At 33.5% G+C, this 17864-nt stretch overlaps 1 protein-coding gene and 1 pseudogene across 1 annotated transcript in view; both read right to left on the bottom strand.

Annotated features, from left to right (window-relative positions):
- The window catches only part of Naaladl2 (N-acetylated alpha-linked acidic dipeptidase like 2), an 807008-nt gene that overhangs the window by 326063 nt on the left and 463081 nt on the right, over positions 1–17864 (bottom strand). Inside the window, exons 7-9 of the mRNA XM_074073742.1 lie at positions 15937–16029; positions 12755–12960; positions 6277–6396 (exon numbers count right to left, since the gene is read on the bottom strand). Coding sequence (XP_073929843.1) covers positions 6277–6396; positions 12755–12960; positions 15937–16029 — 419 coding nt within the window. The remainder of the gene's footprint in view (positions 1–6276; positions 6397–12754; positions 12961–15936; positions 16030–17864) is intronic.
- On the bottom strand, positions 7853–10873 carry LOC109674764 (protein prune homolog 2 pseudogene; annotated as a pseudogene).

Consider the following 17864-nt stretch of genomic DNA (forward strand, 5'->3'; position numbering starts at 1 on the left):
CATATGTGGATTATAGACCTAAAACAAATGCAATAATATTATTGGATGTGGGTCACACACTAAGTGGAGAATGTGCACTGGACGAATAGGGAAAGGGAAGGAAACCTAAAACTTGAATGTGGTTTATGTGCTCCCTGTTGAGGAGTGAGTAAATATAGTAATCTTAAACTGACAGAGGCTACTATGGAAAGGTGACCAGGAAGTAGTGAAGAGGTCTGGTGGAGATGAACCAATGTGGGTTCAAATACACATGTGCCTGGAAGCAATGCTAGGAATCTCTCTGTATAGCTATCTTTCTCTCAAACTAGCAAAAATGCTATGTCTTTCTTATTATCTCTTATATTTTCTCTTCAACAAAATCAGAGAACAAGAAGGAGAAACAGGTTGTGCCTAGAAGTGAGGTAGGGGAGGTGGCCCAAACAATATACACACATGTGAGTAAATGTAAAAATGATAAAAAAGAAAGAAAGAAAAAAACTTGGCCCAGTATTATTGCCTCAAGAGAATGCCTATCAATTTACCATAGCACTTGTTTGACAAACTCTGGGGTAAAACTAGTTGCCAGATATCACGACAATGAAATTTAAGATTTAAAAAATACATTTCAGTGTATATAAGCATAAAACCAAGAAAAATTTGTTAATGAAATACCTCTGTTACTTGAAAATCAGGTTCTCTTAACACAAGCATTTGTACTCCATACCTTCTGAAGTACAATGTTACGTTTCTTTGTATCAGCTGAAGAACAGGAGCCAGATAAACAACAATAACAAGAAAGCTGAGGAAACAACTGACAAGGGTCCCAGCAGGCGTAACTGGGGATATAAGTACCCTCAAGAGCAGCCGAAGAAGCATAGTGACATTGCACTCAGCCTTACCAAGGAAATGGAAATGGTCATTACCAGTCTGATTTGAAAAGAAACATTGGTGATTCAGTAAAACAGGAGTCTGCTTGCATGACTGAAGTAATGAGTTTTGAAATGCTGGATGGTTAAATCCTTCATAATTCTGAGTCCATCCATACTTTTTTGCCACTGTCATATAATGCATGCTTCTGAATGAAACCAATGATGCTATCCCTTTCCTGTGATTTATAGTATAGCACATATTAAAGTTCCTGGCAAAAGTTTCTGGGCAATAGGAACATTTCATCTGTTTATTATGTGTCCTGCAACAGTTAATACAATATCATGCATAGTTTGCAGTTGTTTCTCAATATGTATCACGTAATGAGGTAGGCAACAGACAGAAGAAGTAGCACAATGGTCCTTTTCTAGGCTCACTGATCTAATGAATGTCATTGATTTGACAAATACACAATGAGTTTTCTGGTGGACAACCTTGTTACAAAAAAAAGTAAATGGCACAAACAATGTATGCACTTATGAATAAATGAATAAAGAAAAATATTTTTTCAAAAAGCAAAGCATGAAATGTTTAAAAATACTTTATAAAACTGGAAAAATGCCATTGCCAATTTTAAAAAGTTTTCTTACACCACTTCTAACCCTGGCACAGTTTTACAATATTGGTGCAATCATTTAGCTTTGATCAGATTTGCTGGCTTCTGGCAGGTGCTTCAAAAGTAGCATTTAAGTAGAATATGAGTAGATTGACCACTTTCATATGTATGAATGCTACAGGCTTTCCCAAAATAACCTCTTAGAAATTTCATCACTATTTACTTGAGACTTAGAGAGCTCTGACTAATAGATGGATGATCAAATTCTGTTTTTCTAAAGGCAAAATCAATACCTCCTGTAATCTATGAAAGATGATTTCAAGAACTAAGAGTGAGTGGCAATATATACACAGAGGTGCATATGTGTTTGTGTTGGGTTCTAATGTTTAAAACCACGATTTGTGGAGAAATCTTTTCTTTAATTTCATAAGTTGTTTTGCATGAAGGCAGTTGTGTTTCCGTAACCAGGGTCAATGACCTGAATATTTTTTATTGTGTATTTAAGAAGGCAATGGAAATGTTTTGTTTGTTTTTAAGAAAGGACAGTTTTTTTCCGGAGAAATTAGATCACAGAAAGGATCTCTTATTCCCAACCCATTTAGGGAGCTGAGGCTCTCCATTAATCTCTACAGAACATCCCACAGTCCCCAGTAGAGTAGAAAACAAATATATATATTTTATATACTTATATATATTTGTACTTATATTTATATATGTAGCACTCCCATATATGTAATAATCATATATAAAACATATATATAAACATATGTATTTATGAATGTACTTAAATATTTGTGAGTGAGAGAATGAATAATGCTTCTTAAATACCAGTAATAGGTTACATTAAGTTCATTCTGTTTTGTATAATAAAGTGCTAGAATAGCAAAGACAGTTTAAAAAGATTTCCATAAAAAATGTGAGTTGTTCAATAGTATTGATCATTGGGAAAATTCAAATTAAAGTCCCATAAGATGCTTCTGTGCCAATGTTGGTGACAACACAGAGCAACTGGAGCATTCATAACTTGTTGGTAGGTGTGTAATTAGTTCCTAACAAAACACTTTGATGGTATCACTAAGGTTAAATATATACCTACCCTATGAAAAAACAATTCCATTTCTAGATAAATTCCTAGGAAAAATTAGCTTACCCATTCTAGCAACACACAAGAATAAGCATATTAGCTATGCTTACTACAACCAAAAACTAGAACCAACCATCCAAATCCAAAGAACCCCCAACTATAAAGCAAACATAGGAAATATGCATCAGAATTCTTTATAGTACCATGTACATAAGATTTATTTCATTTAACTAATACATCAGTTTTTAAATATTTTAGTGGATTTTTGTCAAATATTTTTCATAAATGACATATTTACTTAGTGTATATAATGAACACACCCATTCGCATTACTGTCAGAGGAAAGTAAAAAGTAATAGTTATTTCACTGCATTTTTGCCTTGTACATGAGTAGAATTAATTTCACAAAAAAAAAGAGAGAGGCAATTTATAGTTTGATCATGTATGTTCATTTCTTAAAACATTTGGGGATTCAAACATAATTGATATTTATATTTTTGACTTTGAAACAAGTTTTATAATTCTAAAACTGATAAACTAATTTTAAGTAAAGAAATTACATTTTTGTAAAAATATTGACAACACAAATGGAGTAAAAATGCATATTCAAAATATTAACAGAAATAGCAGTGAAATAAAAACCTTAGTTCTTGCTCCTTAATCCTACTCAAAATTCAAGTTGCTGATAGATTATTGCTGCTTTCAGAAGGCAAAGTGATTTATGATTTATCAGTGTTATAACATTAAAAAATAATCTTTCTGAATATCTTTAAGTTATAGTAAGAAACTACAAATAAACCACAAAAGAGAGAATGCAGTACATGTTTCTATTACCTGACTTAGATAACCTTCAACTTTTCTCCATTCCTCAGACATTTTTTGTTTTTTAGGTCAAAGCTTCATGAATCTTAAGAAAGACCTGTACTCTCTGGTAATAGATTCAGACCCACTAAACAATTCAGGATCTTCAAAACATTCCATCCCTTTCATGCCACCAAGTCAAATTTAGTATACTAATGTAAAATAGTTTCTTCTTTTAATTTCTATCATTTAAATTCTCTTTATTTCAAAGTCAAATGAGAATATCAAGCTGGAAGGAGGTTCCACAGGAACAGTTCTCAGGTAGAAGATGATGTAGAATAATGGATTCATCTCAGAACCTGGGTAAATCTTAGCAAGTAACAGAAGTCACACACAAAAGGCTACATACTGTATGGCTTCATTTTTATGATATTCTGAAGGTGAAAACTATACAAGCAAAAATTAAATCAGTGGTTGTCAGGAGCTGGGGATAAAGGGAGAGACTGAATGAAAGTGAGTATGATGAAACTTTTTTGGGTGATGGAAATACAATATATATTTTTTTAATTCTTTTTTTGTGGTACAGGAGTTTGAACTTGGGGCCTCTTGCTTACTAGGCAAGTGCTTTAATACTTGAGCCATATCACCCAGCCCTCTTTGCTTTAGTTTGTTTTTGAAGACAGCGTTTCTGTCCTGTTGCTGAGGCTGGCCTTGGACCATGAACCTCCAACTACTAGTGCCCATATAGACGAGATTATAGGTGTGTGACACCATGCCCCACTTGTTTTTTTAAGATAGAGTCTTGACAGCTTTTATCTGGACTGACCTTGAACCACAATACTCCTATCTCTGTCTCCCAAATCTTAGGATTACAGATGTGCAGTACCATTCTCGCTGGTTCTAGTAACTGAACTCAAGGCCTCGTGCATGCTAGGCAAGAACTCTACCATGGGGTCACAGGCCAGGCCTCCATATATCTTTACTGTGATTGTGTTTATATAAATGTGCACACATCCCCAAGTGAGGTGTTGTAAAACACACCGTATACTTTTAATATTTATTTTAAATGCCACAGGCGCTAATTAAAATATATAAATTGCTATGAGATTTTGTTCTTTTAGTTCTTCTAACCTTTATATTTTAACCAGGTATATATTAAACACCAGAAAATACTAAATATTTTTGAAAATATATATTAAATAATCTTTTTTGTTCTATTAAAATTTAACACATATGTAATCCTCATCTTTTAAAATTATATAATGCTGTTCTTTGTCTAAATTTGTGAGATTCCTAACCTCCTTAACTGTTGTTGTATGGAGCACAGAGACCCACGATATCAACTGAAGGAAATTTTCTTTCAATACAGATTCCCATTCAGTTTTATATTTAAGGTTAATATATAAACATTTTCGATCATAGAACAACAAAGATCCTCTCCCAAAACAAATAAGTAGGTTCATCTTGCCTTGTTACCATTCATTATTGAGAAGTCGTTCTGTAAGTACATGAAAATAGATTTATGTTATTATACTTTTACAGTTTTCTTTTTGAAAGGTGCTAAGATATTTTTAACATATTATATTCTCAGAAATGTTATTGTAGACTTAATATTCTTTAAAAATTTGCTATTTCTTTTACCCATGGATTGCAATGATTATATGACTTCAAAGATTCTTATAGAAATAGCTGTAACAGACAACAAAGAGAAAACACATTTAAACCAACCCTCCTTAATTTCTGGCTATTTGAGCTCTTCTTCCTGATCACCCATTTATTCAGAACTCTCTGAACTTCCCAAGGGTGGCATACGCAACTGATTTCTTCTTGTGAGTTTTATCCAGACAGTAAAAGAAAATCAGTGAATTTAAAGAAATGCACGGAGAAGGAGAAACTAACTTACAGATCTGAATACAATTTAGAACATGTACATTGGGGTTTGGCTGATCTTAAATGTTAGATTTATTAATTTCATCTTTTCATAATGTCTTCTTTATTGTACTACATATGGAAATGTCAATGAATACTATTAAAGTAAAAAATACTTTATGAAAGTCATAAAATGTTAGTTTTACATTACATTTCAATCAAGAATTATGGCTAATTCAAAGCACTTTTTTCATTATTGCTCTCTTTCTAGTGCAGTTCCTGTGATACCCATTGGAAACCTCGTGGGCCGCTGAAAGGTCATTTCCAAAATGTACCAATAGATGCTGGGACTGGGAGGAAAACAGCCCCCAGTGACTGCATGACTGTTTCCATACTGAGAAAGAGCACACATAATTTTATCTCTAGTGAGTTGTAAGAACAATGCAGAAATAAAAGTGTGAATTCCACTAATAAACAAGAAAAATGCCCTGCTTAATTCTTTATAACATCTGAGAACTTATTAAATTAAAAAATAACACTATTAAGGCATCACAAGCTACATGATTTTTTTCAAGTTACTTTGTTTAAAAAGATGTGCTTTCCTTTTCTATAAACATTTTTGCAAATGATGCTTTCCAAATATGTTAAATTTATTTGTTACTGTATTTCTAACCACAAGGGAGAATGGTCCCAAATTTACTCCAAACATGAATTAGGGGAAGAAATATAAAAATAAACAAGTTCACCACAAAATATCATAATCATGGAATGGAAACTTGAGAGTTTAACTCAATTTTTAAAAATAAATTTACATTTCACATACCTTCTCTATAGTATAATTCATAATTCTTAAAGCATAATAGACTGGCAGGTAAAGATTTCCAGAACACTACAGATTAGTTTAAGGGATATTAATATAAATAAGACATTGATAGGTTATTTCTTAAAGCACTTATTGGTAATTTTTTGCATACTTAAAGGGAAAAAAATCAAGAAGTGCCAAATGATAGAGAAGAAGACAATCTTCAATAATCATTTTCCTCAAAAGTGGAAATCTTACCTCTACTACCAGTTGCTGAAGGGATGGAGATGCTACAGGTTGTAGACTTGAGTTGCCCCTTATGGGACTATGGAGGCTAATATAAGCCACAACATTTTTTTGCAGAACCTTCTTGAAATCCTGAAATGCAAAAAAGGAACTGTCTTTAACACAAATGATAATAACAGATTCTACTTCATCAATTAAATGTTGAATAACAATGGTTACATTGCACAAACACTTTAGAAAAAAGCAATCCCATACTACTTGAGTAATCACAGGTCAAAGAAGGGTTTTAAATATAGGAGGTGAAGAGTTAAATACAACATATGGTGAAAAATTTTAGAGAATATTTCTGACAAAGGTAAAATTTTTAAGAGAAAGTATTTCTAAAAGGTTAGCATAGTATGCCATTCAAGTACAGAATACAGAAGAGGATATTTGTTTCAATGATAAAGCTTAATTTTTTTAGGCATTGAATTAGAGAACAGACATGGAAAAAGTACTTCAGTGATTAATATTGTGAGAATTTTCTTTGAAGCAATGAGCTACTTTTTGCACAAAGTAACTCTTTATTCTGAGTAAAATGGGGCATAGTACAATTGTGAACCTGAAAACATTATTTAAGATCATGTTTTATGACAGAAAAAATTGGGGCTCTGATTTCTTTTACTCTGAAATCTATAGTATTTCCATAATAGCCTGTGGAATGAAAAATATTCATCACAGAAGGAATACTATTTTTTAAAGAACCTATTTGATAGAATGTTAAAAATTTTTTCAGGGACCAACATCAGTAGTGAGCAAATTCTTTAATAATTCTATCACTATTAATCCAATGTGTTTTTTTTAAATTGACAAACATCACCTAATCCTTTTAACTACAACTGTGTTTACAAGGGTTTCTATGTAACAAAATATCATATTGGGCAATATGGCATATCAACATGACTTTCCTCACTCACCTTCAATAAAGAATACATTTAGAGCATATGTTGCTTTCAATCTAAAAGAAAATATTTCATTCTTAGAAGGCATAGATTGGACAAGAGTAACTAGAGCAGGGTAATTAAGCATTTTTTAAATTTCTCATCAACTGGGTGGCTACAAAATGGTCTTATGAGCTGTGTTGAAGTAATCTAGTATACAGTAAATGACAAAAATATATTTCATCAGCCAATAATGAAATCTGTATGTTACTCATTATTTTCATTTCTCATATGCTTTTGTCCATCTAGTCATACAAAAAGCCAAAAAGTTACTAAATATATAATTATATATATATATGTAGAGAGAGATACAAATATACAGATATACATGCACATATATTAAATTCAATGAGTTATACCTAAGGTTTTGAATAAGAAGATACTTTTCTAACAAACACTTTTCCTATGGAATCTCATAATAGTACTTCTATATTTAGTATCTGATGATTGAGAAAATATGAAATTACCAATAAGCAAAATGGATTCTCTAAAATATAAAAATAAATTAATTTTTTTTATGAAATCAACTTTTATTGTTGGATTACACAGAACAGCTATGTAGATATATTGTGTCATTACATATTTTCATATTTTTAATCCATGTTATTTAGGGAAAATTTATTTACTTACCAAAACATAGTCTAATAGGTACTCTATCCTGAACAATCTAATACAGAGTAGAACAATCTTTAAATATGTAAAAAGATTAATTTGTATACATCCTAATGTTTCTGAGGAGCAAAGTATAAGGCATTGTGATAAGACAAGGGTTGTACACATTGTACCATAACTGAATACCCAAAGTGGTATCTTAATAAGGAAGGCAAGTAGTGGTGGCTTCCCCACCCATCTCAGAAGATTCCTGGAGGAACTCTACAAAACATTGTATGGCTTCTAGAGGAACTCCAGGGTTTTCTTCCATAGCCAGCTATTGTTCTCAAATGTTTTCACTCCTCTACATATCTTACGCACAGTTTCTTGTCCTTTTTCTTTCTTTCTCCCTCCCTCCCTCCTTTCCTTTTTTCTTTCTTTCTTTTTGTTTTTTTGGCAGAAATAGGGTTTAAGCTCAGGGCTTCACACTTGCTAAACAGATGCTCTACCACTTGAGTCACTCCGCCAGCCCTCTTGTCCTTTTTCTTAATCAAGAGCTACATGAAGACCAGACACCACTTTGAGTAAAAACAGTACTTTGTCCTTCAATGACCCCTTGGTTCTCTTAACTACAAATCTACAGGAAAAGTGCAAAGCAGATCCCAGAAGTCAGAACCAAAGCAAGAATGTTCAGAATGTAAGAGATAGAGAGCGGATTGAAGGGGAAGTTTACATCTGTCTGTCTATCTGATTAGGGATTACTGCTTCAGGATAAACCTAGGATTCTATTCTCTGGGATTGATTTAACATGGTAGTTTTTCTCTAGCACGTGCAATTAAATTCATATGTCCTTTACAGACAATAAAATAGTAGGTGCCTGAGTATCAGTATGATTTTGCAGCTCATGGAACAGCCCAGACTGTATAATTGATTGGGAAAGATGGTCACAATTTCCCTGTGGGAAGACAAAGCTTCAAACAGCTTATTACCTGAGTAGTCTTCCAAGTTCAAAAGAAAATGTGAATGATGAGACTGTTGCCATGGCTATTGGCTGCAACAAGAGGCCTATCAAGAGCTCCCTGTCTTTAGGTTTGGACCATTTAGCTGAACATCGAGTTCTTCATTAGTTCATAAGTTCAACATGTCTAGAGGGACTATGTAATTCATCTTCCAAAATGGGACACCACTGTGAGCCAAGTGTTAATCAGATGACCAACCTGAATATTGGGTAGCCATAGTTATGTCAACCTTATTTTCTGGGGCAGGCATCATTTAGGCTTCCAAAGGTGGAGGTAGGCTATTGGAGATGGCTGGCTTTAGGGGTTTTGCCAGCATAGTGAGGAAGGAAAGACAAAAGAAGACAAAGTTCAACAAGTTATCTATTGAAAGTGATCAAGAGGGAAAAATAGATAACTATGGAAGCTGATGGACAGATCTGACTCAAGCATATTGTATGCGAGCACATATAGAAGGTTAGTTGAATAAAGACATGAAGCAAATCAGGTTACCTGTGCAAAAATGTCTACTTCAAACTGACTCAGGGCTAATGTATCCGGGGCTCACAGTGTCCCAATGAAGGACTCTTCCCAACGAATTCACCATCATGAGACTCTATTGGGGCCTCTCTTTCCATTTTTATTTCTGCCAGTTTATTTGTAACAGATGACACTGGGGTCTAAGAATGGATCCCAGAGTAAGGCAACAACCTCAGTGATGTTAGAAATTCTCTCAAGAGGAATGCTGAGGAAGGCTTCACTTTATGCCTTGCAATGTGATCACACATTTTTTTTTTTTGGTGGTGGTACTGGGATTTGAACTGAGGGCCTCAGTTCAAAAATGGAAGGTCCTCCTGTCTTGCTAAGGTTCAATTAAAATCATTGAGGCACATAATTGGCAAAATAGGAAAGTACACATAATTTCATATGTTAAGAATAAACAAATTCTATTCCTGTTTTTCCCCTTAGAAATTTAGAATGGTACCAGGGAGTACAAAGAGGAAAAAAGGAACATCAGTCCTGTCTCCTCCAGATAGATGTTTCAGCAGAACCACAAAGCAAAAAGCATCCTCTTCTTCCAGCCATGGCCAACTAGGGCTTTTCTTTCAGCTTTAGGCCAATATTCACACTTTTGAGATTTCTCTTCATCATACTTGATGGTGCTCTCAGGAATATGGATGCAGTCTATTGGGATCAGCCCACTGAGCCCAGATAAGCTACTAACGCGTTTAATTTTACTGCTGAATTTTGAACTTATAAAAGGTCACGTCATGGGAAGGAATGTTCTGATGAACCAAGATGGATGGACAATGGTGAATGATTTCAAATTCTTACACAACTGTCTGTCAATCATCTGGTAGCATTTCTTTACCCAGTCCAGCCCTGGCATCTTCCGTCTTGAGGTGGCACTATTTAAGTATACAATCATATAATTTTCAGCTACCATATATGGGAGAAGTACTTATTACGTATGGGAAAAGATTGTCCATGACATAGCGGTAATCCACCCAGCTGCTGTCTAGAAGAAAACAGATGGCAAAGACATCCTCCTTAAGAAGTGACCCTCTTATAGTGCTCGATGTCCTTAATGTCAATCCATTGCTCTTGCTCTCCAATCACCACTGTCCTCCACAGCCTATCTTCCCATTCCTCTTTGGCTGTATATTCTGGAATAGATGCTGACTCTTGGTCAGAATCTTTGTTGGTCATGAGATCATCGAGACCATTGTACTCAAAAAGAATCTGCTTTATCAGAGATATCAGATTCATCCACATTGATATCAATTTCATCTGGACTGTCCAGGTTATCATTGGAAAGAATAGATCCTCAACTTTTGTCAAGAGAAAGATTGATATTTGGGGTTGTGAACTTTACTCTCTGAGCATGAGTACCATAAGCCTCATGTTTGCAGCATTGGGACTCAGCATTCCCTCCTCAAAGGGGATGTCCATTCCTACATCCTCTGACAGGAGTCTTCTGAGGACAACAGGGGGCTACTAGCAGGAGGGTGAGAAGGATGTACCACTGGGGCTCTTCAGCATCTCCTGTCTGGAGGAGTTAACTGAAAGTACAGGTTCACCTCCATTTTTCTGGTCACATGTTAAATTTATATTTTATTAACCACAAAATATTTGATTAATTAAAAAACTGCTCACACACAGTCTACACTGATTCAATTTACAAGGTATGATGCTTGATGCTCCAATAAATTCAAGCACATTTGCAGTATTAACTCCTTATGTATTTGGTTGCAATATTAAAGTTAGTAATGATAACATAGACAAGCTTACTTTGAAGAAATTGTTTATAAATATAACTATTAATTTAAGACTAACATAAAGAGAGTAAAAGTTACTAAGTACTTATCTGGAAGATTGTTGATAGAAAAAATAAATTCATAGAGTTTGAAAAGAATCTTTAAGGTACTTTTTATTTACATGAAAATTGAAGCATTTCTTTTTTGTCCCTGAATTGTTCAAAGCAGTCCAAAGCATGAAGATGCTCCTTAAATTGTTTTTTAACTGGTTTACTAATCTCGAAAGAAAATAATTTGGATTAGAAATTTGAGAGGTTGGTTCAGCTGGCACATTTTCCATTTTAAAAATCTGTCAATGTAAAGAGGTTTTTAAAGCAATGGAGTTTCTTTATTTGAAGTGGTTCTTTTGAATATGGAACATTCACACCACTCATTTGCATATATAAAAGCATTCTAATTTGTGAATGTTGCTGAACTTTACATGGTAAAAATTTCTCATCTCTAAGACTTTCCTTTGATTTAAAAATATACTCTCTATTTTCCTTTGTATACTTTTTTTTGACATTTTCTCTTTTTTTGGTGCTTTAAGTAAAAAAACCTAACAAGAGAATTTCTCCTAGGATGGAAAGTTTTTCCCAAACTGAATTAGTGACAAAACTAGAATAAGTGGCTTCCTACTTAAAACTGTATAGATATTTTTGGTGCATTTTTCCAGTGAATTGATTTTTTAAAAATACTAAATAAAATATCAGAGTTTTAGAATGTTTACATTATTAATTTGGCATAAATTTAATTATGAGTTGTCATATTCTATTAAAAATACTGTGCATCTCTGATATGTAGACTTATCAGAAAAATTTGAAACTTAAATATTCTAACTGTCCAATGCATGAGGTATTTCATTAAGACACAGGTTTCTTATGGAAGTTTGGTAAGCTAGGTAAGCAGGTACAAAAGAAGGGGTAGAGAGATTGGGTAAAGTGAAGGAGAGAAGAAAAGGAGGAAAAAATGTAGCCACTGTTTGAATCCAGTGTCCATATTATGTAGGTTAAAATATAATTCTAAGTTAATAAACAATATAGAAGTTTGTTTCCTAATTCCAATGAAAAATTTTATTTATTTTTTTGTCGGTACTGGGGCTTGAACTCCAGGCCTCACCTTGTGTCACTCCACCAGTCCTTTTTTGTGATGGGTTTTTTTGAGACAGGGTCTCATGAACTGTTTGCTCAGGCTGGCTTCCAACCACAATACTCCAGATCTCTGCCTCCTGAGTAGCTAGGTTTATAAGCTGGAGCCACCAGTGCCCCGGCTTCTATGAAAAATTTAATGTAATGGTGCCATCAACTGGTCCTTTTCTTTTTTCCAGTGCCTGTCAAGCGGTCCTTTAAGGATATGTACAGTAACTATGTAAACACTATTGTGGGGATAGAAGGGTTTTTAGGTCTGCTAGTAAGAGGAATTAGTTAACTGGATTATACACAATCCATTCTGGTCTAACTTTAATTTCACATCATTCTCACAAGTGATCTCAGCAAATGAGGAGCTATGACAACCCAACTGAGTAGTATATTTTTATGTTTGGCTTCAATAATTTTACATAGCAAAGGAAAAGAAAAGAAAACAGGAAAAGAAAAAAGCATCATAATTATCTTATATTTTATTTTACCTCTCCCCATTCGTATGAGCCAATATTGCCCATAGTTGTTCCTCCCCATGAACAGAAAACAATAGTGCGGTCTGGTCTCCATCCTTTCTTAACTCGTAACATCAAGGCTTGAATAAAAGCTGTGATTATTGCAGTACTGCTGGCCCATTCTTGTCCATTATAACTGCATCCAGTATGATGGTGGCTACCAACTATAATATACCGATCTAAAAATGAAGGAAACAGGAGCCATTAAAACAAAATATAAAACTTAACAATAAATTTAATGACATTTACATAACACTATTGCAGAAGTAAGAAGCAATCAGCAAAATTGTTCTAATAATTAAGAATACTTTAGCATTTTTTAACCACTGTCATAATTCACACATCTGTGAAGATCAAAACAGAGGCAGCTGCTAAACCCAATTATGAGTCCAAAGCTTAGATCTACTTTAGTGCCCTTTTCAAGATAAATATTAATTATTGAGGTGTACAAATATGTCACAATGAGACCTTTACCTATTATTTTTCTAGAATCATAGTGAGAAATGCCCTATAAACAATGTGTATATGTTCAGTAAATACTAATGCCCTATTAATAATTTGAACAAAGAGTTATCTAGTAGCTGGAAATACTAAAAATGTGTAAATCACAGATGAATTTTGTAATAAATGAAGTATTTAGGGAATTAATCACAGTTTCCAACTTACAGTTTTAGCTCTTATCTATTCTCTGAAGCAAAAATAAATTCCACCTATATTGTCACTCAACAATTGCAAAACTTACCTTTTCACATATTTTATTTCATTTAATCACTCCAAATTCATTATGTACACTATGAGAAAGTTTTCCATGATACATAGATATGGTTTACTGTCATCAGTAATAAAATAGGTTAAAAGTATGACTCCAGAGGTCATACTACTGATTTTGTTGTCAGTAAATGTTATTGATAATGGTAACAGAGCTAAGTTTATTTGACCAAGAAACTGTGTACATTGATGTAAAATGCTTTCTTCATCATCATCTTATCATCATACGTTTCATAACTTGATGGGTATGCAGACTCTGAAGACAGCCAGGTTGGGTTGGGATCCAGGATTACTCTCACTAGTTGTGTGACCTTGGAAAATTAAATTAAACCTTCTATTTCTTAGTTTCTTCAACTCTAATGTACAAATAAAATTAACATATACACTAGTTAGTTGTTTTAAGTAAGTTACTGTTGTACAGTGCTTTGAACTGTGTCTGACACAAAGTAGATTCTACACCTATATGTAATATATAACTCACCGCTTGACTTCACTACATCAAAAACTGCTGTAAGAAATATCATGGTGTGAAACTGTTTTAGTTTTCCACAGATTGTGGGAATCAGCAATGGATTTTATCTGCCAACATTTCATTGAGATTTAATCAGTGGTTGAAACTCAGGGATTTATTCATTCATTTTCCAGAAATGTCTGAAAGGTCTGAGATTACCTGTGCTCTAAATAAACCAGTAATTGATAACTGATAATTGATAATTGATTTAACACTAATTGATAATTCTTTCTGATTTTGAGTCATTAAAAAAGTCATGTAAATAAACAATTCTTTTTGAAGTGAGACTAAGTTTCCATCAGAAATGTTTTAATTAGAATTTATATTTTGTTTCCTCATCAGAAATGTTCTAATTAGAGCTGAGAGTGCCAAGTATCTTCAAGTTCTCAACTCACATTTACTCCATATCTACAGCACATGAATATGAATGTGGGGAGTTCGACTACAGAGTACAGCACATAAAAACAAAATGAGCCACCTTTAAGAAGCTGTTGAAACTATTCCAGGAATCAGGGGAGGGAGGGATAAAGGAGAATGATAGAGGGGGTGAATTCATGTATAATATATTTGATACATTGTAAGAACCTGTATAAATGCTTCAATGTACCCCCACCCAGCACAACAATAAAGGGAAAAAAATCCTTTAAATAAACAATATTTTTGTGTTGAATTCAAACTAAGCAGAATTTGAGAAATTTTGCATATTTTCACTGAAGAATACTAATGGAAAAAATTGATTAATTTTTAAATCTGTTTTGGTTGATTGAACTTCTTTTACCCTAAAGCTAGTATAATTATGTACTGTGTTTTCTAGTAATGACTTCCAAATGCAACAATGAGGATAAATATTCTAGTGCTTCAAGGAAAGAACTTTTGATGAAAATTTGTTGAAATAGTTAAAAGCAACAGCAATAATTCAAAATTCATTTATATCTTGTATTTAAGGCTACTATGATCAGAGGTTGTTCAATATTGCTATAAGGAAATCAGAGAGAAAATGTACATTTCATGAAATTTTTAAGACTTGGCTGGTAAGAAATTGGAAGGATAAAAATCTTGATTTTCAAAATTCTCTGGTTTAGCAATTATAGCAATTAGATCAACCTAACTAATGCCTTGGAGAACACAAGTCCTCCAAGAAAAAGAGTTGAGTAAATTTCTTGACTATGTCTCGGTAATAGCACGAGAGTAACAAAGAGTTCTTGCTCTCTATATTGTTAACAAAACCATTGGTCAGTAATCTGTGATTCTGCCTCATGATGAGTTTAGAAGTACCGGCATTAGTCTCTTAATTAACAGATGTGCATCAATATCATCTGGAGATTCCATCAGCAGCCCATAACAAGCTATAAAATTACTTAAAATCTAACGAGATTATTATTCTTATAAGCACCTTTCAAGACTAAATCCAAGCAAATATGGGACAGAATTATTGGTAAATCATGGGCCAGGAATGGACATCAATTATCATTGACATTTTATTTGGAGATGAAAAATTTTAATTTTTTAAAAACACTAAAAGCTAGAATTTTGCTGAATTGTTTTTCATGACAAAAATAACTTTCAATGGTGTTCTGGTGGTAAAAGAAAAAAAAAGAAACCATTAACATTAGAAGCACTTGCTAGTTTAACAAATCTAAACTTAGTTTCTTGTCTCACTTCCCTGTCCCATTCATGTAATCTGTCTACTTTATTTCTGAAAAGATATAGTATAAAAGAGAATAAAAACCTACTGCCTAGTTTCATACCAATCCACTCCTGGATGGTATAAACATTCAGTTACATCAAAAGTAGGATATTGAACTGTGTTTTAAAATTACTACAGAGAATTTCTTTGTGAAGTTTCATAAAAGTGTGGATTATAAATATTACTTACCTGGAGATGCCAAGCCCTTCAAACATCCAACAACATTTGTAACTGTTTTGAATTTTGTGACTGTCTGAACTTTCATGCTAACAATTCTTCTTTCTGAAAAAAAAATGAAGATGCTTGTTTATCTGCAGTCTGTTGTATTTTTCCTAAAACATTAAGTTATTTATCTAGCTTGGTGCGGTGGCTCATACCTGTACTCCTAACTAACCAAGTGTGAAAGATTTGGAAGATTGCAGTTCAAGGCCAACCCAGGCAAAAAATTAACTAGAATCCCTCTCAACCAGGGTGGGTGTGGTGCACACCTGACCGTCCAGCTATGTAGGGAAGCACTAAATAGGTGAGTCAGGGTCCAGGTCAACTCAGGTAAAAATGCAAAACCCCACTACAAAAAATAGCTAATGCAGAAAAGGGCTGAAGATCTGGCTCAAATTGCATTACGCCTGCCTAGTAGGCATGAGACCCTGAGTTTAAATCTCACCACTGAAAAATAAAGTTATTTAATATGACAACAAAAGAATTTCACAAAATTGATTTTTTTCAGATAACCAAAGTTGTACCTTTTTATCAAACATTTATTCAATACTTTGTGTAGACGTTATTTTAGGTACTTGATATACAATGATGAACAAGGTACAACTGATGACCTCCTAGGTTTGCAGAGCCATAAACAGGCTCACATTCGATTCAACAAGAGAGGTGGTTCAACATAAGAATGCACAGAAGACCTCTGGAAATGAATGCAATTCATATTTTTCAAAAGAGAGAAAAAACCAAAACTATTTCCAGAGAATGTTGAATACTTTTCTATCTTCAGGAAAAGTACATGTGGAACAAAATTTAACCTTTCCTGTATGACTCATTATTATGTCATCAGTTTGAAAACTATAAAGTGTTGCATAAATTGAAAGGATAAAGATTCTTAAAGCTTTATATTCATATACTGGAGTCTGTAGTTGTACACATGCTCATATGCCCCTCATTTGTCTTCAAAATCCCCATTAATTGCTCTACTTCTTTGGCTTCTTCTATTTATACCTGAAATTAAGAAGTTTTTGCAATTGGGATAAAAACACCAATCAGGAGAAACTGTAGTCATAACTATGACAAGGTCTTTGAAGGCTTTGTTGGTTGGTGACAAGTGTTACTCCTGTAGTTGATGGGTCCTAAGAAGTCTGGTGTGTGTGTGTTTCTAGGGAAGCTTTAGGAGCAGCTAGGTCAGGTCTTAGTGTCTAGGCAGAAGGAGGCAGTTAGAAAACAGCTTATGTTAAATAGCCACACTATATAGACAGGTCTTCTATTATCCTTCTCACTGCTAAGTGAAAATTGTAATGATAAATTTGTTGTTTCTTCCTTAAATGTTACCTTTTAAATTTAAATTAACAATTTAACTGCTAAACCTATACATTGAGTCTGTTAAAATTGTAGCCAAAACAAGAGTACCTTGTCTCTGAGTAAAGAAAATCTGTGTAGAGCCTGTCGTTGTGTTTTTAATTTAGATGGTAAGCATTTTTGCTTGTGTGTTTTCAATTCTCCTATGTCTCATATTAGTAGCATCTTGTAATGACATGGAAAATTTCTTATAATTCATTGGCCACTATTAATACATTAATGTTAACTTCAGCCCATAGTGTACATTGGAGTCCACTGCTTGTAATTTTCATTCTATGGGTTTTGACACATGCATAGTGACATCTATCAACCACTATATTATCATACACAATACTTTCCCTACTCTAAAAATTCTCTCTGCTCTACATATTATCTCTTCTTCCTCCCTGACAACCATTAATCTTTACTTTGTCTTGACACTTTTGCATTTTTCAGAACATCACATAGTTGGAAAATAATGTTTATTTCTTTTTAATATGTTTATTTTCCTGTTCTAACTAATCAAAATAATCCAGAATTTGGTTTAAGATATTGATGAATCT

The sequence above is a fragment of the Castor canadensis genome, chromosome 5, assembly GCF_047511655.1.
Source record: "Castor canadensis chromosome 5, mCasCan1.hap1v2, whole genome shotgun sequence".
In the NCBI taxonomy this organism is placed as follows: domain Eukaryota; kingdom Metazoa; phylum Chordata; class Mammalia; order Rodentia; family Castoridae; genus Castor; species Castor canadensis.